At 44.0% G+C, this 26,107-nt stretch overlaps 1 protein-coding gene across 11 annotated transcripts in view; it reads right to left on the bottom strand.

Annotated features, from left to right (window-relative positions):
• LOC132819922 (utrophin-like) overlaps positions 1–26,107 on the bottom strand; it is a 751,240-nt gene that overhangs the window by 473,891 nt on the left and 251,242 nt on the right. For 10 of the 11 annotated variants that reach the window (XM_060831897.1, XM_060831902.1, XM_060831903.1 and 7 more), the window contains 7 exons: positions 22,333–22,510; positions 12,588–12,724; positions 11,359–11,568; positions 8,280–8,393; positions 3,305–3,460; positions 1,354–1,524; positions 829–1,011 (listed from right to left, as the gene is read on the bottom strand). In XM_060831897.1, coding sequence (XP_060687880.1) covers positions 829–1,011; positions 1,354–1,524; positions 3,305–3,460; positions 8,280–8,393; positions 11,359–11,568; positions 12,588–12,724; positions 22,333–22,510 — 1,149 coding nt within the window. The remainder of the gene's footprint in view (positions 1–828; positions 1,012–1,353; positions 1,525–3,304; positions 3,461–8,279; positions 8,394–11,358; positions 11,569–12,587; positions 12,725–22,332; positions 22,511–26,107) is intronic. The other variant, XM_060831901.1, reaches the window with a different exon arrangement.

Raw genomic sequence — 26,107 nt, 5'->3', positions numbered from 1 at the left:
CTTGAAGACATTCTCTGTCACCCAGAATATTAACCTAGCCCTCTGGATTACTAGACCAGTGACATTACCAACGTGCGACCATGTTACCAGGGTGAAGGTCTCTACAGTTTACACATAATTTATTCATGGACAACTGCAAAAATCTAAACAGATGGAAATTCAGTTCTCAACTGAAGGAAGGAACAACTTCAGTGCTGGAATTCGAAGCTACATTTTTCTATGGCCAGTAATGCTCCTCGATTGTACGAGTTGATAAAGTGTGGCACTGGAACAGCTGGTCAAGCAGCATCTGAGGAGCAGGAGAGTCGATATTTCAGGCATAACCCGCCATCAGGACTCCTTGGTTGTATGAGCAACACCAAAATCAATGCTACTTGCACTAACCCAGTGAAAAAAATTCAACTGTAGCAAATTTTCATTTAGATGTTTCTAGACACAGGCTTAAATGAGTAGGGTTACATTTGATAGCCACCAGTTTCTCAAGTTCAGAGCTTTGGAAAGCAACATTATTAGCTTTAAACATTACAATAACATTCTCCTCATACCTGTGATGTTGAAAAATATGTTTTGTGGCTCCCTCTACTTCAGAGTTTTTGCTCCAACATCTCGAGTGCCAATTGGCAGAGATAACAAGTTTCAGCCCATCACTAACATGATGCAACCCAAGGGAATGCACAGATAGCTTAAACTGATTTTTCGGAGCATCCACCGTTGGGTATCTCTGCACCCATAAACAGCAAAAAATGATTTTCATCCTATCAAACTACACTAATATATAGCATCACTTGAACACGTTTTGTTTAACACAAGTATAATCACTCCCCTCACCTTTAAAGTCAAATATTTACGTTCAATCCTATCACAAAGCCTCTTGTAATTCTCCATCATCGCATTAAGATCCCTGGACATCTGTTCCTGATCATTGGGTGGAACTTTCTTAAGAACTGAATTTATATTGTCTTTCAGAATCTTCACTCTAACTTCTTTCTGCAGCACCTCCTCTTTTGCACGCTTGTGTGTGGGGGAAAGAGAGAGAAAAAGAAATGTCGTCATTTCTGCAAGAGAAAAAGCTACTCATTCAACCCTAGTGCAAAATCTTTTCTTAACCCATGTCCTTATGTGTGCACTTTTCAGAATTAAATTACATTCTGGCTCAATAGCTTTGATTGAGGGACAGAAACAGCACTTGCCCGGCAGCACTGCCCAATATTTGTTAACAGCAGGAGTTTGACCCTGTTCCCTTGCTGCTCTGTAAGGCTCCTGACATTAATTAAAGCAAATCTGAACTAAAGGAATTACAATGCAGAAATTTCCAATATTAATTATTCTTGGAACCAACGCATTACATTTTACCTTCATCTCCTCTAAAGCAGTCTCTAATTCTTCAGGTGACTTATATTCAAAGTCTTTCTCTAAATATTCCTCTTCAGCTTGCATGGTCCACTCACGCATTTCCACAAGATCTTTCTTCAAGTTCAGTGTCTTCTCATGACCTTCAGACAATCTTGCCTGCTGAGACATAATCTGCAAAAACAAAGAACAATACAGCACAGGAACAGGCTCTTCAGCCCTCCAAGCCTACACCAACACGTTTGCTCTTCTGTACTAAAACTGTCTTCACTTACAGGATCTGTATCCCTCTAATCCCTTCCTATTCATGTATTTGTCCAGCTGCTTCTTGAATGCTGCTATTGTGTCTGCTTCCACCACCTCCTCTGGCAACACGTTCCAGGCTCTCATTATATTTTGTGAGGAAAAACATGCCTTGTATATCTCTTTTAAACTCTCTACCTCCTCCTCCAAATCTGACCCACCCCCACCCCACACATTGAAACTGTGTTCCCTATTAATTGACCCCTCCATCCCAAGAAAAAGCCTCATACTTTCCATTCTATCCATGCCACTCTCAATCTTCTAAATTTCTGTCACGTTGCCCCTCAACCTCCTGCATTCCAGCGAAAACAAACCTAGTCTATCCAACTTTTTTCTGTAGCTATAATTCCCCATACCAGGCTACAACCTGGTAAACCTTTTCTGTACCCTCTCAAAAGCATCCAAATCCTTCTGGTAGTGCCATGACCAGAATTGAACACGATATTCCAAGTGTGGCCCAACTAAAGTTCTATAAAACTTCCGTTTTCCATTCTCAATGCACCTTCCAATGAAGGCAAGCATGCCATAGGGCTTTTTTACCATCTTATCTATTCTGTGCTGTCACTTTTAATGTGCACCTGCACGCCAGGTCCCTTTGCATATCAATACTCCTAAGGGTTCTGCCATTCACTATATAATTTCCACTTGTATTTAACCTTCCAAAATGCATCATCTCACATTTGTCCTCCAAAACATAAAAACATTTTCCTGTGACTACATGCAGCAGTTTGCAACCTTTAGAAACTGCACTCCAACTCTGCAATCATATTAAATACGAAAAATGATCAACCCTCTTAATTACTGTATTAAGAGGCGCATTAATTAATTGCTTAGGAAAACATTGAAATCTGTCACAACCCAGATTATTAATTAATAGATAATATATTTAATCAGGGAAGGTTTTGACATTCATACCCAACAATAAATATATGTAAAGTTCAGTGAAATACAATCAGAAAAAGGTAAGGGATGTTACCAGATTACTTGACACTTTACACAACATTAAGGTCATTATGCCAGGGGCATCACTCCTCATTGCAGACTATTCCATGAGGGACAACAGGTGAGACATACTCTGAGCTCAAATCTCTTGATCTCTTGGCTGGGCCTTGAAAAAACCTTCAGCCTCGAAAGTGACAGCACTGCCTATTGAGTTATAGGCCTTGGATACTGGCTGAGGTGGTGCTGGTAGCTGGTACTGAATAAGCCATAACATTGCTGGACACACTTTCCTCATTCCTGAAGAAGGGCTTATACCCGAAAAGTCGATTCTCCTGTTCCTTGGATGCTACCTGACTTGCTGCACTTTTCCAGCAACACATTTTCAGCTCTGATCTCCAGCATCTGCAGTCCTCACATTCTCCTCCATAACATTGTAAGAATCAGGATGGGAGATGACAAACACTGGACAGGAAAAATCATAAGGCTAAACCACAGAAAATACAATTCGAAAATCGTCTGATCTCATGGATTAAACTCGCTCACTCTTGGATATGCATTCGACATTTACAGGGACACTACTCACACAGATTCAAGTCCTACAAAATGAACAAATAGTTTTGTTCTGGCAAGAAAGTTCCATCATTATTCACACCACCTGACATACTGGAGAGCCATGAATTAACAATTGTTGGAACAGTTTACCCCTTACCTGGTTGCTCACACTTTCAAATCGTGTGCGGCAATCAACCATACGAGGCATCACAGAATTGGAGATAGCTATCATTGGCTGCTTTTTCAATGATTCATGGATCTCATTCATTGATGTCAAATTGGACTCTACATTCTGAATGTCTTTCACAAATGTCTATATTTAGAGACAGAGATCAACAGTTAAAAAATGAATTGAGCAATTATTGTCTCTTTCAGATAAATATGTATATCTTTAAAAAACTGTTGTATCTGTAACACAATAATTCTTTATGCTTTTTCACATTTTTGCACAAGTCCTTCAAATAAAGTTTACCAACCCAGGATACCCTAATCTCTAAACTAAAGAACAGCTTGTTGACAATAAATTATAGCCAAGAATAAACAACCTTTAATTATGCAAGGTTTTCTAAAAGTAGTAAGAGTAATTTGGCATCATTACAGATAACAGAATGGCTGTTTGCCACAGTGTGTAATCATTATTCTCTCAGTCACGCAATGTAATGCCATTGAAAAATTGATCTAAAGCACCAAGTTCTACAATGCTTACAGATTCTAACAACTATCCTTTCTTCCTTAAGTTACAACGTCTGGACAATGTTACTTAAGGCTGATGGGCACTGCAGTGCCCCTATATTAAATTAGCAGATTCTAAGGTTGAATGTACCGGGACCTGATCTTCTATAGATCCCACAAACAGGTGACGGAGCATAATGATGGTCAGAGGGAATAGAAGTTATAGAAAAGATTGATCTAGAAAAAGAATGAGTTGAGACAAGTTAGTTTTATTGAAGGTCAGAAATTGTTTTTCTAAGTTAAGGTGTACATGGGTACAGAACAATTTCTTTCCAGGGTTACTTCTTGATTTTCTCCTTTCACATTTTCATTCCTCATAACTCATTTATGAAGTGATGCAGTCACATGGCAACAAGACTTTCCATATTTGAGTTGCCATATGGGATAGTTATTCTCTTGGAAGCAGAACATTGAAAATTCATCAAAGTGCTGAACAATTACCAACCTTCTATTAAATTAAAACCACAACACACAAGGAATGCATCCATTTACTTGAGACCCCGGTATTTAAACTGGCAAAACCTAACACATGCAAATAAGGAGCAAAGTGTTTTTTAAAAATAATGAACACACTGCTAAACACAGAAATCGTCATACTAATACCTGATGCTTTTCTTTCCAATGTTCAGTACATAAAGCTGGAAGATTTGAGTCAGGTAGGAAGTACCTTCACATTTTCACATTTAAATTGAACAATTGACAGAATTTTTCACAATTAGCTGAATATTCCTTTATTGATTGATTTAAAACTAGTTATTTCCTTTGCAGCCTTCCACTCCCTCCCTATTGCAGCTTCCCTCTTCTCCTCAACTCCAACACCCAGCCTTTCCTCACCACCTTTTAGAACATAGAACAGTGCAGTACAGCCCTTTGGCCTTCGATGTTGCACTGACCTTGGAACCAATCTGAAGCCTATCTATCCTACACTATTCCATTTTCATCCATATTTTTTATCAAATGACCATTTAAATGCCCTTAAAGTTGGTAAATCTACTATCGTTGCAGGCAGGGCATTCTCTGAGTGAAGAACCTAACTCTGACATCTGTCATATATCTATCATCCCTTGATTTAAAGCTACACCCCCTCATGCTAGCCATCACCGTCCAAGGAAAAAGGATCTCACTATCCATTCTATCTAATCCCCAATTATCTTATATGTCTCAATTAAGTCATCTCTTAACCTTCTTCTCTCTAACGAAAACAGCCTCAAGTTCCTCCAGCCTTTCCTCATCAGACCTTCCCTCCATACCAGGCAACATCTTTAATCTCCACTAAACCCTTTTCAAAGCTCCCACATGCTTCCTATAATACGGTGACCAGAACTATACGCAATACTCTTAAGTGCGGCTGCACCAGAGTTTTGTACAGCTGCAACGTGACCTTGTGGCTCTCAATCCCTCTACCAATAAAAGCTACCAATATATGCCTTCCTAACAACCCTATTAACCTGGGTGTCAACTTTAAGGGATTTATATACATGGATACAGATCTCTCTGCTCATTTACACTACCAAGAATCTTTACCATGAGCCCAGTTCTCTTCCAAAGTGAATCACCTTTCCGCATTAAACTCCATTTGCCACCTCTTGGCCCAGCTCTACAGCTTATTTATGTCCCTCTGTAACCTGCAACATTCTTTAACACTATTCACAACTCCACTAACCTTAGTGTCATCCTCAAATTTACTAAACCATCCTTCTATGCCCTCATCCAGGTCATTTATAAAACTGACAAACAGCAGTAGCTGCAAAATAGATTCTTGCAGTATACCACTAGTAACTGAACTCCAGGATAAACATTTCCCATCAGCCACCACCCTCTATCTTCTTTCAGCTAGTCGATTTCTGATCCAAACTGCTAAATCACTCTCAATCCCACACCTCCATATTTTGAGCAATAGTCCACCATGGGGAACTTAATCAAATGCCTTACAGAAATCCATATACACCACATGAACCACTTTACCCTCATCCACCTGTTTGATCACCATCTCAAAGAACTCAATAAGGTTTGTGAGGCACGATCCACCCTTCAGAAAACCATGTTGACTATCCCTAATCAAAATATTCCTTTTGAGATGATTATAAATCCTCTCTCTCATAACCTTTTCCAACACTTCACCCACAACCGAAGTAAGGCTCACTGGTCTATAATTACCAGAGTTGTCTCTACTCCTCTTCTTGAACAATGGGACAACACTTGCTATCCTCCAGTGCTCTGACACTATTCCTGTAGACAATGACAACATAAAGATCAAAACCAACGGCTCTGCAATCTTCTCCCTGGCTTCCCAGAGAATCCTAGGATAAATCCCATCTGGCCCAGGGGACTTATCTATTTTCACACTTTCCAGAATTGCTAACACCTCGTCCTTGTGAACCTCAATTCTGCCCAGTCTAGTAGCCTTATCTCAGTATTCTCCTCAACAGCATTATCTTTTTCAGTGTGAATACTGACAAAAAATTCCTTTAGCACTTCACCTCCCCTTGACAGTCTCCTCCTCTCTCCACTCCTTGTCTTCTTGCTCTCTCTCTCCAACACAGCAGCTTTGTTCTCTTCTCCATGACTTGTTGCAGCTTTCTCCTTTTCCCTATTCCACTTACAGCCTCCACATCACCCCCAATCTAATCACCTTACAGTTTCTTCTTCATCGCCTCCTCATTCCCCAATCGGACAATTCCTCGGACGATGCAGGTGACCCCTCAATATTCAACCTCCTTGCAAACCTCCCCTTTGCCCCTACACAATTGCAGACTCCCCACCTGGGCCCCACCATCCCTAGCAGGGTCCTTCTCCACTTCCAACCCCACCCACTACTGGCACACAGCAATCGCAATGGCTCCCTGGTCTCAGAATCCCCATAGGCTCATTCATGTATGTCTTGTTCTTCCTCCCTTACTCATTCCACCCATTGTTCCTCCAATCATAATCTGAACATTTTTGTGCATTTAATGCTGATAGATTCACAATGAGCCTATCAGCATCAAATATAGGAGAAAACAAGGTAAAAATAGAAAGATCTACAGATACTGTAAATCAGAAACAAAAACAGGTGTTGCTGGGAAAGCTCAGCAGATCTGGCAGCATCAATAGAGAGAAATCAGAGTTAACATTTCAGATCAAGTATCCCTGCCTCAGAATAGGCTTCTCAGAAAGGATCACGAAAGGTTAATCGATTTCACCCCACAGATACTGCCAGACCTGCTAAGCTTTTCCAGCAATTACTGCTTTTGTGTAGGAGAGTATAAATATGTGATTGGAGATGCAGCTCATCAGTTTCCACCCATTCCACTTATGGAGGGATGCTTTCCCAATGGCCTACCACATACATAAATTTATATCAGCATTTTGGGCATTTCAGGGGTGAATACATCTATTTCAGCATCAAGTCATATTTAGACACAGGAAGGAAATGAAAGTGGAAAACTGCATATTAGTGAAATTACTAGGAACAAAATTGCTGATCTGGAAGATTTTAATAATCACTTACAAATTAGGACAAAGACGGAATAAATAAGGGAATGGTAAAAGAATGTTTGAACTGCATAGAGGAGTACGCTATTAGTTGGCCTACCGAATGGATGGGTTGCTGGATCCAGTTATGAATAAGTAAACAGAGCAGGTCAAAATACTAGGTGAACACGTAGTTCTGGACCAGTGACCACAATATAAGCTTTAAGATTCAACTTTGGAAAAAAAGTACAAAATCCTCGATACAGAGAAACCTCAATGGTCCGGCATTCGATTATCTGACTTTGGATTATCCAACAAGATCACAAGGTCTTCATGCTTAGCTAAACTACGTTGTCCAGGAATTGATTAACCGAATGAAATACTCCTCACTCGTGTTCTTTGGACAGCCAAAGTTCCTCTGTATTAGGCTGGTGAACAATATATTTCAGAAAGGTGAATAAGTAAACTAGCGATGTGGAATGAGCAGTTCTAAAAAGGAGTCATACCAGACATGAAACATTAAATCGGCTTCTCTCTCAGACCCCTGCCAGACCTCTAAAGATTCTCCAACACTGTGTATTTGTTTCAGCTTTCCAACATCCACAGTATTTGTTTTTACTGGAATGAGCAGTTTTGCATCATTTTAAATGCAAAGACTTGCAAGGAAAAGGGCTGGAGAAACATCCTCTCACACAATAGTGTAGTTGTAAAATGCACTGCAGGGTTAATGGTGGGGGAAGAAATTGGCCACATATTTATAATTAGGTTGGAAATATGGACAAAAGAGAAAGAAAACGTGAAGGGATCTGGAAACAGAAAGAGGATGACTAGAATGGGAGACGAGCCTCACACCAACACAGCTTGGGCCAAATGAAACACTTCTGCGTTGTAACGTCTCCACATTTTCCTAAAAAGCCCTTTTTTTCTGATAGCAGATCTGTTCATACCATGCACTGCTCCACCTGCTGCCAGAACTCCTCTTTTTTGCCTGACGTGATGGTCTCCTTGGACAAGAAGGTCTCTGCATTATCTATCCATGTTTCCACGGCATCTGCATGTTTCTGCATTGAAAAGAATGAGAAATGATTGTCTCACTAATCATCAAAAATAAATGCATTTGATTGGGGTTTCAATTATCATTTCATCTAATATGGCAGATGGGAGTTTTCAGCAAGATCAGAGGGAACATGGATGCACATGTTGAATCTCGAACTGAAGAAAAAAAAAGATTCTCTTTCTCCTTATTTCTCTAATTCTTTCCTCTCCTGAAGGGAGACTAAAAAGAGATACGCCTCTCCAGTACCATGTTAAAGCAACCACAACTCATGTGACTCTTGACAGTGAGCTTTGGAAAGTTTTTATTAAATCACATGGAGCAAAAGTAATCTATTCAGTTCTGCCTTTAGTTATCTCTCTGAATTGCCCCAATCTTGCTTAACGATCAGGAAATTCTTAGATCACATTTTTAGTAATCGAACATGGAAATTCACTTTCTCATCAATCTCAATGACAGCAGCTGTCTAGGAAATCACTCTATTGTACTTAGAACATAAAAGAGGACAGAAACCAGAGAATCTCAGGATAAATAATCGGGCTGAAGTACAAAATATATATATTCTTTATGCCTCCCTTTGTCTTACTGGTGATATAAAAAAAATTATGTCAAACCATCAATGGTGCACTGAACATTAAGAAAATGCAACTAATTAAACTTTTCTTTTTAAATATGCATACATAAATCACAAAGTTTAGCATGGAAAAATCTTTTATAATGTTTTTTAAAGAACCATACAACTGCAGCAATGGTTACTTTGGATCCTGTAAGCCTTAATATTTTGTACACAAGTTTACGCCCATTCAAAATTAACAAAGATACAGGAAACAAGTGGTGAAACTGGCAGACAATTCAGGAGTGGGCCAAATGATCACAAAAATTTTAACTTAGATATTTTTCAACGTCTAACCAAAATAAATTAGTCATGTGCAAATTTGTTTTAAATCAGCATAACATTCCGCTAATGTTTTAATGATATCAAAATCACAGAATCCCTAAAGTGCAGATCGAGGCTATTTAGCCCATCAAGTCAGGAGGGGTTTTCTGACGAGCCTCCACAGCCCTCTGCGGCAATGAGTTCCACAGATTAACGAAATTCCTCTTTACCTCAATTCTAAAGGGTCATCCCTTCCCTCTGAGGCTGTGCCCTCAGGTCCTAGTCTCTCTTATTAATGGAAATATCTTCTCCACATCCAATCTATCCAGGGTTCTCAGTGTTCTACAAGTTTCAATGAGATCCCACCTCATCTTTCAAAAATGCAAGTACAGACCCAGAGTACCTAACTACTCCTCATAAGATAGTATGGCAAGCCCTTCATCCTGGAATTATTCTTGTAAAGCTCCTCTGGGCCCCTACCAACACTAGCACATCCCTCCTTAAGTGTGGGGCTCAAAAACTGCTCACAATATTCGAAATGTGGTCACACCAGATTCTTACACCCCCTCCATCACAAGGTCAGAAGTGAGAATGTTCACCAAGGGTTGCACAATGTTCAGCACCATTCATGACTCCCTAGATTCTGAAGCAGTCCATGTTCAAATGCAACAAGACCATGACAACAGCTAGGTTTGAGTTAAAAGTGACAAGTGAGGGGAAATTTTTTTTTTTACACAGAGGGTGGTTCACATGGGTAATGAACTTCCTGAGTAAGTGAAAAATGCAGGTACAATTACAACAGTTAGAAGACATTTGTACGAATAGAAAAAGTATGGGGGAATGTGGGCCATGGGCAGAAAGGTGGGACTCGTTTAGTTTGGGATTATGTTCGGCATGGACTGGTTGAACTGAAGGGTTTGTTTCCATGCTGTATGATTCTATAACTCTATAAGCCACACAAATGCCAGGCAATGACCTTCTCCAGTAAGAGACAATCTAACCACCTCTCCTTGACACTCAATAGCATTACCATCACTAAATACGCTACTGTCAGCCAGAAGGAGACCACTGACCAAAACCTGAATTGGACTCACCACATTTTTATAGTGGCTACAAAGGCAGGTCAGAGGCTAGGAACACTGAACTAATTAGCTCACCTCCTGACTCCCCAAAATCTGTCCACAATCCACAAGGCATGAGTCAATGGGATACTCCCCACATGCCAATATGGACGCAGTTACAACAACAATGAAGTAGTTTTACACCATCTAGGATAAAGCAACTCAATAATTGGCACCACATCTCTAAACATCCAGTCCCTCCACCACCGATTTCAGTAACAGTATTACTATTTACAAGACATGCTGCAGAAATTTCCCAAAATCCTTTAGAGCAGAACGCCTTGTACTCCCCCTGCAATGCATCAGAAGCAAACCAACAGTCTAAAAATGTAAATATACACTGTAAGCATTGGCTTGATTCTTTCATTCAGCACTGAGAGAATGCTGCAGTATCAGAAGCTATATCTTGCACAATCGCATTCCTTTTGTTTGCCCTTGGCAGACAGAGTCAAGAGTGTGTTGCTGGAAAAGCACAGCAGGTCAGGCAGCATCCAAGGAGCTGGAGAATCAAAGTTTCGGGCTTAAGCCCTTCATCAGGAATTATGCCCGAAACGTTGATTCTCTTGCTTTTCGGATGCTGCCTTACCTGCTGTGCTTTTCCAGCACCACACGCCCGACTCTGATCTCGAGCATCTGCAGCCCTCGCTTTCTCCTTGGTAGACTGAGACCTTGGCTGAAAATGTGTTGCTGGTTAAAGCGCAGCAGGTCAGGCAGCATCCAAGGAGCAGGAAATTCGGCCTTTCGGGCACAAGCCCTTCATCAGGAATGAGGAAAGTGTGTCCAGCAGGCTAAGATAAAAGGTAGGGAGGAGGGACTAGGGGGAGGGGCAATGGAGATGTGATAGGTGGAAGGAGGTCAAGGTGAGGGTGATAGGCCGGAGTGGGGTGGGGGCGGAGAGGTCAGGAAGAAAATTGCAGGTTAGGAAGGCGGTGCTGAGTTCGAGTTCAACATTAATTTTTTACAGTCTCACTGACCTGAAATTGCTGCAGTTTGGATATAGTGTCTTCCAGCATCTGACAGTCACCCTGAAGTTTTGTCATCAGCCTTCTCCACCGTGTTTGAATTGCTTCCAATTCTACGTTACACGTGTTCTGAGAAGACATCAGCTCCTCCCCCATGCTTTGAGTCTCAGCTGTGAGCTTATCCATTTCAGGTTGATGGCTTGCCAAATCATCTCGTAGAATCTGGGATTCGGGGAAAGGAAGGATATGGAGGAAGGAAGAGGTGGGAAAGGGAAAGTGTAGAGAGAAGATAGAGGTGGAGGGAAGGGGGGTGGAGGAGAAGAGGGGGACACAGGGGAAGGAAGGTGCAAGGGGGGGCAAAGAAGGCGGGGGTGTCAGCAGGTGGGGGGCGGGGAAGGTGATGAGAGGTGGGAAGAGGATGAGGGGAGGGGGGGAGAGAGAGAGAAAGGGATGAGGAGAGAAAGAGGGAGGAATGAAAGAGGGCAGAAATAAGGGAGACAGGAATGAAGGAGAGATAAAGAGAGAGAGAATGGGTGGGGGTACAGAGAGAGAGAATGGAGGGATGGGTGAGAGAAAATGGGGGGGTAGAGAGAGCGCACAGGAGGAGAGAGAGGGATCGGGCAGCAGAGAGAGCATGGGGGGCAGACAGAGGGCAGCAAGAGCACGGGGGGCGCAGAGAGAGCACGGGAGGGGGCAGAGAGAGCACGGGGGGCGCAGAGAGAGCACGGGGGGCGCAGAGAGAGCACGGGGGCGCAGAGAGAGCACGGGGAGCGCAGAGAGAGCACGGGGGCGCAGAGAGAGCACGGGGAGCGCAGAGAGAGCACGGGGAGCGCAGAGAGAGCACGGAGAGCGCAGAGAGAGCACGGAGAGCGCAGAGAGAGCACGGAGAGCGCAGAGAGAGCACGGGGAGCGCAGAGAGAGCACGGGGAGCGCAGAGAGAGCACGGGGAGCGCAGAGAGAGCACGGGGAGCGCAGAGAGAGCACGGGGAGCGCAGAGAGAGCACGGGGAGCGCAGAGAGAGCACGGGGAGCGCAGAGAGAGCACGGAGAGCGCAGAGAGAGCACGGAGAGCGCAGAGAGAGCACGGTGAGCGCAGAGAGAGCACGGTGAGCGCAGAGAGAGCACGGGGAGCGCAGAGAGAGCACGGGGAGCGCAGAGAGAGCACGGGGAGCGCAGAGAGAGCACTAAGCAAAGTAGCCACAGTGCATTATAAACTTTTGATAATAACTAGGTGCTCCTTACCGCTGTGTATTTTAATGTATTCTGAGCAGCTTCCACTGTAATAACTGCATTCCAATCTGATATAACCTGGGCCTCGGATCGGTCAAGCAACGTTTTCAGCGACTTTATAGCATCGACTCTCCAAGGACTCTCTAACCCTTTCAATGAGGGAGATTACAAAAAGGCACAGTGAAGAACTAAACTGCAGCAACAGTTATTAGCATCAAAAAATCAAATAATCCCAATGCAAAATTACAGGAAATATAACATTGCTGTGAGTGCTCTAATGCTTGGGACAACATTATTCATTTTAACTCCACCAATGTCTCCTGTGAGCAGATGAGGCGAAGGCGAAGGAATTGGGAATATGGGATGGCATTTTTACAGGGGGCAGGGTGGGAGGAGGTGTAATCTAGGTAACTGTGGGAGTCAGTCGGTTTATAGCAAATATTCATGTTGAGTCGGTCGTCCAAGATAGAAATGAGAGGTCTAGGAAGGGGAGGGAGGAGTCTGAGGCGGTCCAGGTAAATTTGAAGTCGGGGTGGAAGGTGTTAGTAAAGTGGGTGAACTGTTCAACCTCTTCGTGGGAGCACGCGGTAGCGCCGACACAATCATCGATGTAGCAGAGGAAAAGATGGGTATGGTTCCAGTGTAGCTGTGGAAGATGGACTGTTCCACATATCCAGCGAAGAGGCAAGCATAGCTGGGGCCCTTGTGGGTGTCCATAGCTACTCCTTTGGTTTGGAGGAAGTGGGAGGATTCAAAAGAGAAGTTGTTCAGAGTGAGGACCAGTTCAGTCAGTCGAAGGAGGGTGTCAGTGGAAGGGTACTGGTTGGTTCGGCGGGAAAGGAAGAAGCGGAGGGCTTGAGACCTTCGTGATGGGGTATGGAGGTGTATAGGGACTGGATGTCCATGGTGAAGATAAGGCGTTGGGGGCCGGGGAAGCGAAAATCACGGAGGAGGTGGAGGGTGTAGACCATCCATAACCTCAACACTTCAGGGGATCGCCCATCCAACGCCTCCAACCTCATAGTCCCACAACCCCGCACTGCCCGTTTCTACCTCCTGCCCAAAATCCACAAACCTGACGGCCCCGGCTGACCCATGGTCTCAGCCTGCTCCTGCCCCACCAAACTCATTTCTGCATACCTTGACATGGTCCTGGCCCCCTTAGTCCAAGAACTCCCCACCTACGTTCAGGACACCACCCACACCCTCCTCCATGATCTTTGCTTCCCCGGCCCCCAACCATGGACATCCAGTCCCTATACACCTCCATCCCCCATCACGAAGGCCTCAAAGCCCTCCGCTTCTTCCTTTCCTGCTGTACCAACCAGCACCCTTCCACTGATACTCTCCTTCGACTGACTGAACTGGTCCTCACTCTGAACAACTTCTCTTTCCAATCCTCCCACTTCCTCCAAACCAAAGGAGTAGCCATGGGCACCTGCATGGGCCCCAGCTATGCTTGCCTCTTCATTGGATATGTGGAACAGTCCACCTTCCGCAGCTACACTGGCACCACCCCTCACCTTTTCCTCCGCTACATTGATGACTGTATTGGCGCTACCTCGTGCTCCCACGAGAAGGTTGAACAGTTCATCCACTTTACTAACACCTTCCACCCTGACCTCAAATTTACCTGGACCGTCTCAGACTCCTCCCTCCCCTTCCTAGACCTCTCCATTTCTAACTCGGACGACCGACTCAACACGACCGTTTACTATAAACCAATTGACTCCCACAGCTACATAGACTACACCTCCTCCCACCCTGCCCCTGTAAAAATTCCATCCCATACTCCCAATTCCTTCGCCTTCGCCGCATCTGCTCCCAGGAGGACCAATTCCAATACCGAACAACCCAGATGGCCCCAAATTCACCTGCACCTCCACACACACCATTTACTGCATCCGCTGCACCCGATGTGGCCTCCTATACATTGGGGAGGCAGGTCACCTACTTGCGGAATGTTTCAGAGAACACCTCTGGGACACCCGCACCAACGAACCCAACTGCCCCGTGGCTCAACACTTCAACTCCCCCTCCCACTCCACCAAGGACATGCAGGTTCTTGGCCTCCTACATCACCAGACCATAGCAACACGATGCCTGGAGGTAGAGCGCTTCATCTTCTGCCTAGGAACCCTCCAACCACAAGGGATGAGTGCAGAGTTCCCCAGCTTTCTCATTTCCCCTCTCCTCACCTTTTCTCAGTCCCAACCTTCAGACTCAGCACTGCCTTCTTGACCTGCAATCTTCTTCCCGACCTCTCCACTCACACCCCCCCTCCGGCTTATCACCCTCACCTTAACCTCCTTCCACTTATTGTATTCCCAACGCCCCTCCCCTAAGTCCCTCCTCCCTACCTTTTATCTTAGCCTGCTTGGCACACCCTCCTCATTCCTGAAGAAGGGCTTATGCCCGAAACGTCGATTTTCCTGCTCCTTTGATGCTGCCTGACCTGCTGCGCTTTTCCAGCAACACATTTTTAAGCAACAATGCATTCATCTCTGGCACCCATTATCCACAGAACCCAAGTTGGTCAGAAACCTTTGTACTGTTACTTAGTTTCAATTTCTGATAACCAAACAATATGAAGTAGAAATTCAAGAATTTTCATGAGCAGGACTATTTCCAGCATAGCTATTCACGCTCAATTCACCCTGGCAGTGGCCTCAACCCGTCCTGGGCCCAGCCCAGAAAGCCACTATCTCTTGACATAATAGTTCACTGTAAACTTAAGATACAAAAATCATACATAGGAGAAGGCTATTGACTAATCAAGGCTGGTTTAATTATTATCGTCACATGGAGAGCACAGTGGCTCAGTTGTTAGCACTGCTGCCTCACAGCACCAAAGACCCGGGCTCGATTCCACCCTTGGGTGACTGTCTCCATGGAGTTTGCACATTCTTCCTAAGTCTGTGTAAATTTCCTCTGGTTGCTCCAGATTCCTCCCACAATCTAAAGATGTGCAGCTTAGATGGATGGGCCATGCTAAATTGCCCCTTGGGTGGATAAGCTTTGGGAAATGTAGGGTTACAGGGATAGGTCTGGGTGGGATGCTCTTCAGAGGATCAGTGTGGACTCAATAGGCCAAATGACCTGTTTCGACACTGTAGGGATTTTATGTACCAAGATTCAGTGAAAAGTATTGTTTTACGTGCTAACCAGATAAATCATACTTTACCTAAGTGCGTCAGGGTAATAGAACAGAATGCATTATAGTGTTATAGCAACAGAGAAGGTGCAGAGAAAGATCAACTCTAATATATGAGAGGTCCATTCATAAGTCTGATAGCAGTGAAGAAACTGTTCTTCAACCTATGGTACGTGTTTTCAAACTTTTGCTGCCCATTAAAGAAGGTAGAAGAGAATATAACCAGGGTGGGAAGGGTCTTTGATTATATTGGTTGTTTTCCTGAAACAGCAGGAAGCATAGATTAAGTCAACAGAAGGAAGGCTGATTTTTATGATGGACTGGTCTGCATTCACAACTCTATGTAATATCTTGCAGACTCGGACACAGTAGTTGCCATACCAAGCTGTGAAGCATCCGGACAGGATGCTTTCTATGGTGCATCTATAAAAATTGCAAACAGTCATTGTGGACTTGCTGAATTTCCTTAAGTCTTCTGACTGTTGGTGCAGTTTCTTGACTGTAGCGTCAACATAAATGGTCCCTGGTAGATCATTGGTGATGCTTATTCCCAGGAACTTGAAGCTCTCCACCACTTTCGCCTCAGATAGGGCCTGCTTCACCATTTAACACTACCAAACCAATCTTAACGCAATCCTAACTCCACTTTCCTGCCTGTCCCCAATAACCTTGTATTCCCTCGTCAATGAAAATACTAACCGAACCATTGACTCAGCCTCCAATGCCCTCTCTGTAAAAGAATTACAAAGACCAAAGACTCTTGAAGAAGAAATTCCTCTCCCCTGCCCTGTTTCAAATGGGAGATTCTATTTTGTATTGTTATTCATTGTGCAATGTGGGCAACGCTGGCTGGCCAGCATTTATTGCCCATCCTTAGTTGCCCTCGAGAACGTAGTGGTGAACTACCTTCTTCACCTGCTGCATTCCACCTGCTGCGAGTTGACCTACAATACCATTAGGGAGGGAATTCCAGAATTCTGACCCATTGACAGTGAAGAAACAGCGATATATTTCGAGGTCAGGACAGTGAGTGCCTTCGATGGTAATTTGAAGGCGGTAGTGTTCCCATATATCTGCTGCTCTTGTCCTTCTAGATGGAAGTGGTCTTGGGTTTGGAAGGTACAAAGAACAAAGAAAATCTACAACCTAGGTACAGGCCCTTCGATCCTCCAAGCCTGAGCCGATCCAAATGTACTGTTGAAACCTGTCGGTCAATTCCTAAGCGTTTGTATCCCTCTGCTCCCCACCTACACAGACATCTGTCCAGATGCATCTTAAATGAATCTACCATGCTTGCCTCTACAACCTCTGCTGGCAACGTGTTCCAAACGCCCACCACCCTCTGTATGAAGTACTTGCTACGTGTATCCCCCTTAAACTTTCTACCTCTCACCTTGAAAGCATGACTTCTCGTTATTGAACCCTTCACCCTGGGAAAAAAGCTGGTCTCTCTCCATTCTGTCTATACCCTTCATGATTTTGGAAATCTCAATCACATCCCCCTTAATCTCCTTTTTCCTCATGAAAATAAACCTAACCTACTCAACCTCTCTTCATAGCTAGCATCTTCCACACCAGGCAACATCCTCGTAAACCTTCTCTGCACCCTCTCCAAAGTGTCCACATCATTTTGGTAATGTGGCGACCAGAACTGTACACAGTATTCTAAATGCGGCCAAACCAACGTCTTGTACAATGTTAACATACTCAATACCCCGTTCGATGAAGGCAAACATACCAGATGCCTTCCTGGCCACTCTATCCACCTGTGCAGCAACCTTCAGGGTACAATGGACCTGCACTCCCAGACCTCTCTGCCCATCAACTTTTCCCAAGGCTCTTCCATTCATTGTATAATTCACTCTATAATTAGACTTGCCTAAATATATCACCTCACATTTGTCTGGACTGAAAGCCATCTGCCACTTTTCCGCCCAACTCTCCAGTATATCTATATCCCCCTGTATTCTCTGACAGTACTATCTGAGGATCTTTGGCAAATTTCAGCAGTGCATCTGTAGATAGTACACATTGATTCTACTGAGCATCAGTGATGGAGGGTGTGGATGCTTGTAGTGCCAATCAAGCAGGTTGCTTTGTACTGGATGTTGTCAAGATTTTTGAATGTTGCTGGAACTACATTCATCCAAGCAAGTGGGGAGTATTCGATCACATTCCTGTTTTGCGCCTTGTAAATGGGGACAGGCTTTGGGGAGTCAGGAGGCGAGTTACTCACCTCAGTATTCCTAGTATCTGACTTGGTCTTGCAATCACTGTGTTTATGTGGTGAGTCCAGTTTAGTTTTTGGTCTAGGATAATACCTAGAATGTTGATAGTGGGGGATCCAGTGACAGTAACACCATTGAATGTCATGTGGTGGTGGTTCAATTACCTGTTATTGGCAATGGTCATAGCCTAGCATTTGTGTAACACAAATGTTACTTGCCACTTGTCAGTCTAAGCCTGGATATTGTCCAGAGCTTGTTGCATTTGAACACTGACTGTTTCAGTATCTGAGGAGTCGCAAATAGAGTTGAACATTGTCCCTATAATGGAGGGAAGGTCATTGACGAAAAGGCTGAAGATAGTTGGGCCCAGGATACGACCCTGAAGAACACCTTAAGAGATGCCCTGGAGCTGAGACAACTGGCCTCCAACAACCAAGACCATCTTTCTATGTGTCAAGTGTATCTCCAACCACCGGAGAGTTTGCCCTGATACCCATTGATTCCAGTTTTGCTAGGGCTCCTTGATGCCACACTCAGTTGAATGCAGCCTTGTGATCAAGGGCGGTCACTCTCACTTCACCTGTGGAATTCAGTTCTGCGGTCCAGGTAGACCATTTAGGACAGAGATGAGGAGATATTTCTTCACCCAAAGAATGGTGAGCCTGTGGAATTCATTATCACAGGAAGTAGTTGATGCCAAAACATTGAATGCACTCAAGACACGGCTAGAGGTAGCACTTGGGGAGAATGGGATCAAAAGTTTTATTTTAGATTATCTACAGTGTGGAAACAAGCCCTTCGGCCCACCGAAGAGTAACCCATCCAGACCCATTCTCCCTCTGACTAATGCACCTAACACTATGGGCAATTTAGCATGGCCAATTAACCTGACCTGCACATCTTTGGACAGTAGGAGGAAACCGGAGCAGCCGGAGGAAACCCATGCAAACACGAGAAGAATGTGCAAACTCCAAACTGGCAGTCGCCAGAGGCTGGAATCGAACCTGGGACCCTGGTGCTGTGACGCAGCAGTACTAACCACTGTGCAGTGGTTAGCAGTGGAAAGCAGAATTAGGGTACTGAGTTGGACAATCAACCTTGATAGTGATGATAGGCAGAGCAGGTTCAAAGGGCCTCCTCCTGCTTCCGTGTTTCTATGTTTGAACAAAGGCTGTATTGAGATCCTGCCAGAACCCAAACTGGGCATCACTGAGCAGGTTATTGACAGCACTGTTGATGATACTTTCCATTACTTTACCGATAATCAAGAGTAGACTGATGGGCTGGTAATTGGCCGAGTTGAATTTGTCCTGCTTTTTATGTAGAGCATATACTTGGGCAATTTTCCATCTTGTCAGGTAGATACCAGTGTTGTAATTTTGCAGTATCCAATGTCTCCAACTGTTTCTTGATATTACATGGAATGAATCAAATTGGCTGAGAAGTGATATCTGGAATGCTGGGGACCACTGGACGAGGCCGAGGTGGATCATCCATTTGGCATTTCTGGCTGAAGATTGCTGCAAAAGCTTCAGCCTTATCTTTTGCACTGATGTGCTGGGCTCTTCCATCATTTAAGATGGGAATATTTGTGGAGCCTCCTCCTCCAATAAGTTGTTTAATTGTTCACCAACATTCACAACTAGATGTTGCAGGGCTGTAGAGTTTAGATCTGATCTGTTGGTTTTGGGATTGCTTAGTTCTATCACGTGTTGCTTATGCTGCTTGGCATACATGTCACCCTGTTTGTTAGCTTCACCAGGTTGACACCTCATCTTCAGGTTTGCCTGCTGCTGCCCCTGGCATGCCCTCCTGCACTTCCAGTAAACGAGGGTTAATTCCCTGGCTTGATGGCAATGGTTATGTTTGAGATATACCAGACCGTGACATTCCAAATTGTGCTGACGTACAATTCTGCTCCTGCTGATCGCCCACAATGCCTCATAGATACCCCGTCTTGAGTTGCTAGATCTGTTCAAAGTCTGTCCCATTTAGTAGAGTGATAATGTTGCATGACACAACAGAGGTCATTCTCGATGTGAAGACTGGACTTTGTATCCACAAGGACTGTGCAGAGGTCATTCTTACTGATACTGTCACATTCAGATGCATCTGCAGCTGGCCGATTGGTTAGAATGAGGTCACATATGTTTTTCCCTCTTGTCGGTTCTCTCACCACCTGCCACAAACTCAGTCAAACAGCTATATCCTTTGGGACCTAAACAGCTCAATCAGTGTCACTGCTGCCGAGTCACTCTTGATGGTAGACCATGAAAGTCCCCACCCAGAGTATATTTTGTGCCCTTTGCCATTCTCGGTGCTTCCTCCAAGTATTGTTCAACTTGGAGGAGTATCAATTCATCAGTTGAGGGAGGACCGACTGATGGGCGGCATGGTGGCACAGTGGTTAGCACTGCTGCCTCACAGCACCCGAGACCCGGGTTTAATTCCCGACTGACTGTGTGGAGTTTGCACGTTCTCCCGTGTCTGCGTGGGTTTCCTCCAACAGTCCAAAGATGTGCGGGTTAGGTAAATTGGCCATGCTAAATTGCCCGTAGTGTTAGGTAGGGGTAAATGTAGGGGTATGGGTGGGTTGCGCTTTGGCGGGTCGGTGTGGACTTGTTGGGCCGAAGGGCCTGTTTCCACACTGTAAATCTAATCTAATCTAATCTAATCTAGACCATACGTGGTAATCAGCTGGAAGTTTCTTTGTCCATGTTTAATTGGAAACAATGAGACTTCATGGGGTCTCAAGTCGATGCTGAGCATTCCCAGGACAATTCCTTCCTGACTGTATTCAAACTGTGCGAAAGTGAGGACGATAGATGCTGAAGATTAGAGTCGAGAGCGTGATGCTGGAAAAACACAGCAGATCAGGCAGCACCTGATGAGCAGGAGAGCTGACGTTTCAGGCAAAGAGCCTCATTCCTGATGAAGGACTTTTGTCCGAAACATCGACCCTCCTGCTCCTCGGATGCTGCCTGACCTGCAGTGCCTTTCCAGCACCACACTCTCCACTGTATTCAAACTGTGCTGCCACCTCTGTCAGGTCTGTCCTGCTGGTGGGACAGGACATATTTAAAGTATATCCACACTGTGGCTCCGTATTCTTGATTGCCCAATGAGGGCCAACATGGTCCCAGCATCTACCCTTGCTGCAAGTTAAGTTGTAGACAAAAGTGTTTTGGAAGGCCTTAAGTTCGCAGAGACAGAATGTGAGATACCAGTGATTATTCAAAAGAATAATCAAACCTAAAGGTAACAAAGATATAGATAAGAGTTTCAGCAAAAGATTATTTGAGTCAAGGGTGAAGTTGCATGACAATCTGGAGGTGGAAATAAGCAATCTCAGACATATAGTGAAGATGCAGTTGGAAGCTCATCATATTGTTAAATATGACACCAAAATTGCAAACAAATTTGTTTCAAGTTAAGAGTTTCAGGGAAATGAATAGAGTCAGTAGCTAGGGAAAGGAATTTGGAGTGAGGAATGAAAACAATAGCTTCCAAGTATTTAATTTACTTCATTGAAATTTGCTCATCCAATACTGGATGTCAAACAAGCAGTCTAATGATTCAACAACAGTGCAGTAGTTGTAATAGGGTGGTAAGGTAAAGCTAGGCATCAATGTACATGCAAACTGAAATGTGATTTTGGATGTGTATTCGAGGGAGAAATTGGAGAGGGCCAAGAATAAACTGTTGAGACATAAAGTAATAGCAAAGGAGTGGGGGGGGGTAGAGAGGAGGAGGAGAAGAACCCATTGCAAATTATTTTCTGATTTCAATTTGATACATAAAATTAGAAGTAGTCAAGAATAGAACAAACTTTCCAAACCCAAGGAAGGATATGAAGTTAGTGCAGCACAGATTCACTAACCCATTGACTTTTGAGGAATGATTGGAGAATCTTGGTTGCAATCCAGTGAGTTTAGAAATCTGGCACAATCAAGGTCTTATAAATGATAAAGGGATGTGGTCAGGTAGATACATAGACACTATGTCCTCTAGCAGATCAATTTAGAATAAAAGGGCATTGTGTTAAAATGAGTGATAGGCCAGCACTCTTTCACCCAAGAATTACAATGGAAACATGGAACTTTCTTCCTAATTACAGTGGATGTTGAGGATCAAGTGAAACCAGTAGGTTTTCGTAAGTTATTGATAAAGAGATATGGAACAAATGAATATAGATAAAGCTAAGGTACAGAACAACAATGATCTCACAGCAGAGCAGCTAATTAGCCTATTCCTGTTCTTACATCCAACAACACTTTCACAAACTGAAACACAGATATAACAAAAATGCATCAGTTAGTAAGAAACGTGACAGTAACTTCGCAGTTTTCTTCAGGATAATCTTATGCAGACTCACCGAATTGTACATGGTGCTTGCTCTGTAGTTTCTGCAGAAGTGACCTGAATCGGTTATTGAAATTACTAAGGTCTTCCTGGAGGAAGCTTGGAGCTTCAGGCTCATTGCTAAGGACTTCCCCATGAGCTAGCAGTTTCTTTACTAGCGGAGCTATTTCATTCAGTTGGCTGATTTCATACTGCAGAGAAAGAAAGTATAAGGTCTAAAACAACAATACATTTTAAAGGAGCTACATCTTTCTGTACTGTAAAAGAATAAGCCAAATTGTTTATTTTGTAAACACTTCCTTCCAACCTGACCAGTTTTATTGCCAATTTAATTGCAGTTGTAAGAACCAGAATAATTGTTATCAAGACCAAGAAATGGGCTGCAAATTACTGCAATAATAGAGATTAGTTGCAACATAAGAATTAATTTAACTTCCTTTCATATTTACATAGAACATAGAAAAATACAGCGCAGTACAGGCCCTTTGGCCCTCGATGTTGCGCCGATCCAAGCCCACCTAACCTACACTAGCCCACTATCCTCCATATGCCTATCCAATGCCTGTTTAAATGCCCATAAAGAGGGAGAATCCACCACTGCTACTGGCAGGGCGTTCCGTGAACTCACGACTCGCTGAGTAAAGAATCTACCCCTAACATCTGTCCTATACCTACCACGCCTTAATTTAAAGCTATGCCCCCTCGTAATAGCTGACTCCATACGTGGAAAAAGGTTCCCATGGTCAACCCTATCTCAACCCCTAATCATCTTGTACACCTCTATCAAGTCACCCCTAAACCTTCTTTTCTCCAAAGAAAACAGCCCCAAGTGCCTCAGCCTTTCCTCATACGATCTTCCTACCATACCAGGCAATATCCTGGTAAACCTCCTCTGCACCCGTTCCAGAGCCTCCACATCCTTCCTATAGTATGGCAACCAAAACTGCACACAATACTCCAGATGAAGCCGCACCAGAGTCTTATACAACTGCAACATGACCTCAGGACTCTGGAACTCAATTCCTCTACCAATAAAAGCCAGTACGCCATATGCCTTCTTCACAGCACTATTTACCTGGGTGGCAACTTTCAGAGATCTGTGTATGTGGACACCAAGATCCCTCTGCTCATCCACACTACCAAGTATCCAACCATTAGCCCTGTACCCCATCTTCTTCTTACTCTTACCAAAGTGAATCACTTCACACTTACCTACATTGAACTCCATTTGCCACCTTTCTGCCCAACTCTGCTGTTTATCTATATCCCACTGTAACCTGCCACATCCTTCCTCACTGTCAAATTTTAGTTCAATTTTGATCCAGATTTGATCCAAGATCAATGATGTGCATTCTGTCTCTGGTGTGCAAGAATGCTTGCCAAATTACATTATACTTTTCAAGAATCAGTCTTCAATATTCCTAATTCCAACCAGAGTTAACGCATTAAGTAAATGCAGTAGGCATACGACGATAACCCATTGTTCCTTTTTCTTTCCTTTCAAAGATTGTTAAGAGTGACTGGCTTGACATTTACTTTCCTCTTATCTCTCAAACCAGATTTCCTACAGATGTAGGATTACATGGGTTCTTGGGTACATCTGCCAGCAAGGTCAAAACAGGTAAAGTACAGCTGACTAAAAAGAGCACACTGGCGTGAAAGCTGTACTTTAGAAACTGAGCACACCACTGTTAACTTGGTGACTTAAAAAAATGGTTTTACTGAAGAATAATTTCCAAGGAAAGATAATTGAGAGACCATTAAAAGCGTGATAGCTAGAGTTCAAGTTCTATCCATTCCTGAGAGGGTGAAGAGTAAGTTGGCAGGAATAGGGAACCCTGAATGACAAGAGATATTGAGGCTTTGACCGGAAAAAATTAGGCTTGGTTCAGGTACAGGCATCTGGGATCAAGGGAGCCCCTGAGGTATATAGGGAATGTACAGAGGAACCTCGATTTTCCGAATCACGGATTATCCGAAGAAGATCTCAAGATCCTGATAGAAACATTACATCAAAGACATGTTTCCAATACTGATCGTGTCTTTTGTTTAAGGCTTAGTGAAATGCTGCAGAGAATAGTCCTGGACATCGATGAGTGCCCATCCCCAAATGATCGATCGATCGATCAATTGATCTCTCTGTCTCTTTCTCTGGAGTTCTACATATGGGTGTACCCTAAACCCCGCTTCCCCTGATCATCTCCCCAGTGTTGTCCTCTACAGGGCAAAGGTGTAACTTGTCAAAAGGTTGCAGTAAAAAGTTGTATGTGTGGCTATTCTGAGACTCACCATCCCAAAGGCAGCAGCAGTCTTGCTGTTGGTGTCCAGTCCAGCTGTCTGGAGGGGAGGAGGGGGAGGGGAGGGGAGGGGGGGGGACGCGCGGGGGGGAACAGTGGGTGGGAGCAGCCGCACAATGTGCTGCCGCCTAGTCTCCTGAACAGGGAGCGGACTTAGCAAGTGCTTGCTGTGTCAATCCCATTGAACTGATTGGGGAGAGGGGGGGGTGGTGCCAGCAATGCTACAGGTCCCTTACATTCAAGAGTGTGTCTGCTCAGAAACAAACCCTGACACAGAGACAGAGAGTGTGTGTGTGTGTGTGCATGTGCATGTGTGCGCGCGCGCGTGTGTGTATGTGTGAGTCAGACAGAGCGAGGAAGAAGGAAACTTCATAGAGGAGAGGCATTCAATCAATTATCCGAATAGTCCGCCCATCTCATTTAGATAATCGAGGTTCCTCTGTAGTGGTTTAAAGAAGATAAAAATTAGGAGGGCGAAAAGGGGGCATGAGATAGCCTTGGCTGAGAAGATTAAGGTGAAGCCAAAGAGGTACTTTAAATGTATTAAAGGAAAAAGAATAACAAGACAGAGAATAGGACTCCACAAGGACCAAAGTGGACATTTATGTGTAGAACATCAGGAGTTCAGCAAAGTCCTCAATCAATATTTCTTCTCTGTTTACACCATGGCAGAAGACATGAAGACTTCAGAACTTGGCAAAGGTAGTGGTCATATCTTGGGGGCAGTCCATTTCACAGAACAGGAGGTATTGGATGTATTAGAATGTATGAAGGTGGATAAATGTCCTGGTCCTGACAAGAAATATCTAAAACACTGCAAGAGGCTAGAAAAGAAATGGCGAAGGCCTGGCTGATATTTTTGCATCATCGTTAGCCACGGGTGAGGTTTCAGAAGACTGGAGGGTAACAAATGTTGCGCCACTATTCAAGAAGGGCTTCAAAGAAAAGCCTGGGAACTATAGACCAGTATGCTTAACACCTGTGGCGGATAAGTTACTCGAGAAGATACTGAGGGGTAAGATATACATGCATTTGGAAAGACAGAGTTTGATTAGGAATAGTCAGCATGATTTTCTTCATGGGAGATTATGCTTCAAGTTTGTTAAGTATACTTTGAAGTAGTGACCAGGAAGGTTGATGAGGGCAGAGCGGTATCTGGATTTCAGTAAGGCCTTTGATAAGGTGCCACAAGGTAAGCTCCTCTGGAAGGTTTAATTGCATGGAATCCAAGGAGAGCTGGCAAATTGGTTACAAAATTGGCTTGATAGTAGGAAACAGGGGGTAATAGGGGAATGATGCTGGTCAGACTGCAGGCCTGTGACTAGTGGGAGTGCCTCAGTGCTGGGCCCATTACTATTTGTTGTCTGCATGAATGATTTGGATGAGAACATACAAAGCATGATTAGTAAGAAGAAAGTGAGGATTGCAGATGCTCGAGATCAGAGTTGTGTGTGTGGTGCTGGAAAAGCGCAGCAGGTCAGGCGCATCCGA

Source organism: Hemiscyllium ocellatum, chromosome 10 (assembly GCF_020745735.1).
Source record: "Hemiscyllium ocellatum isolate sHemOce1 chromosome 10, sHemOce1.pat.X.cur, whole genome shotgun sequence".
Lineage (NCBI taxonomy): Eukaryota > Metazoa > Chordata > Chondrichthyes > Orectolobiformes > Hemiscylliidae > Hemiscyllium > Hemiscyllium ocellatum.
Note: the sequence above shows the minus strand (reverse complement) of the source record. Positions and strands in the feature narration are given on the sequence as shown.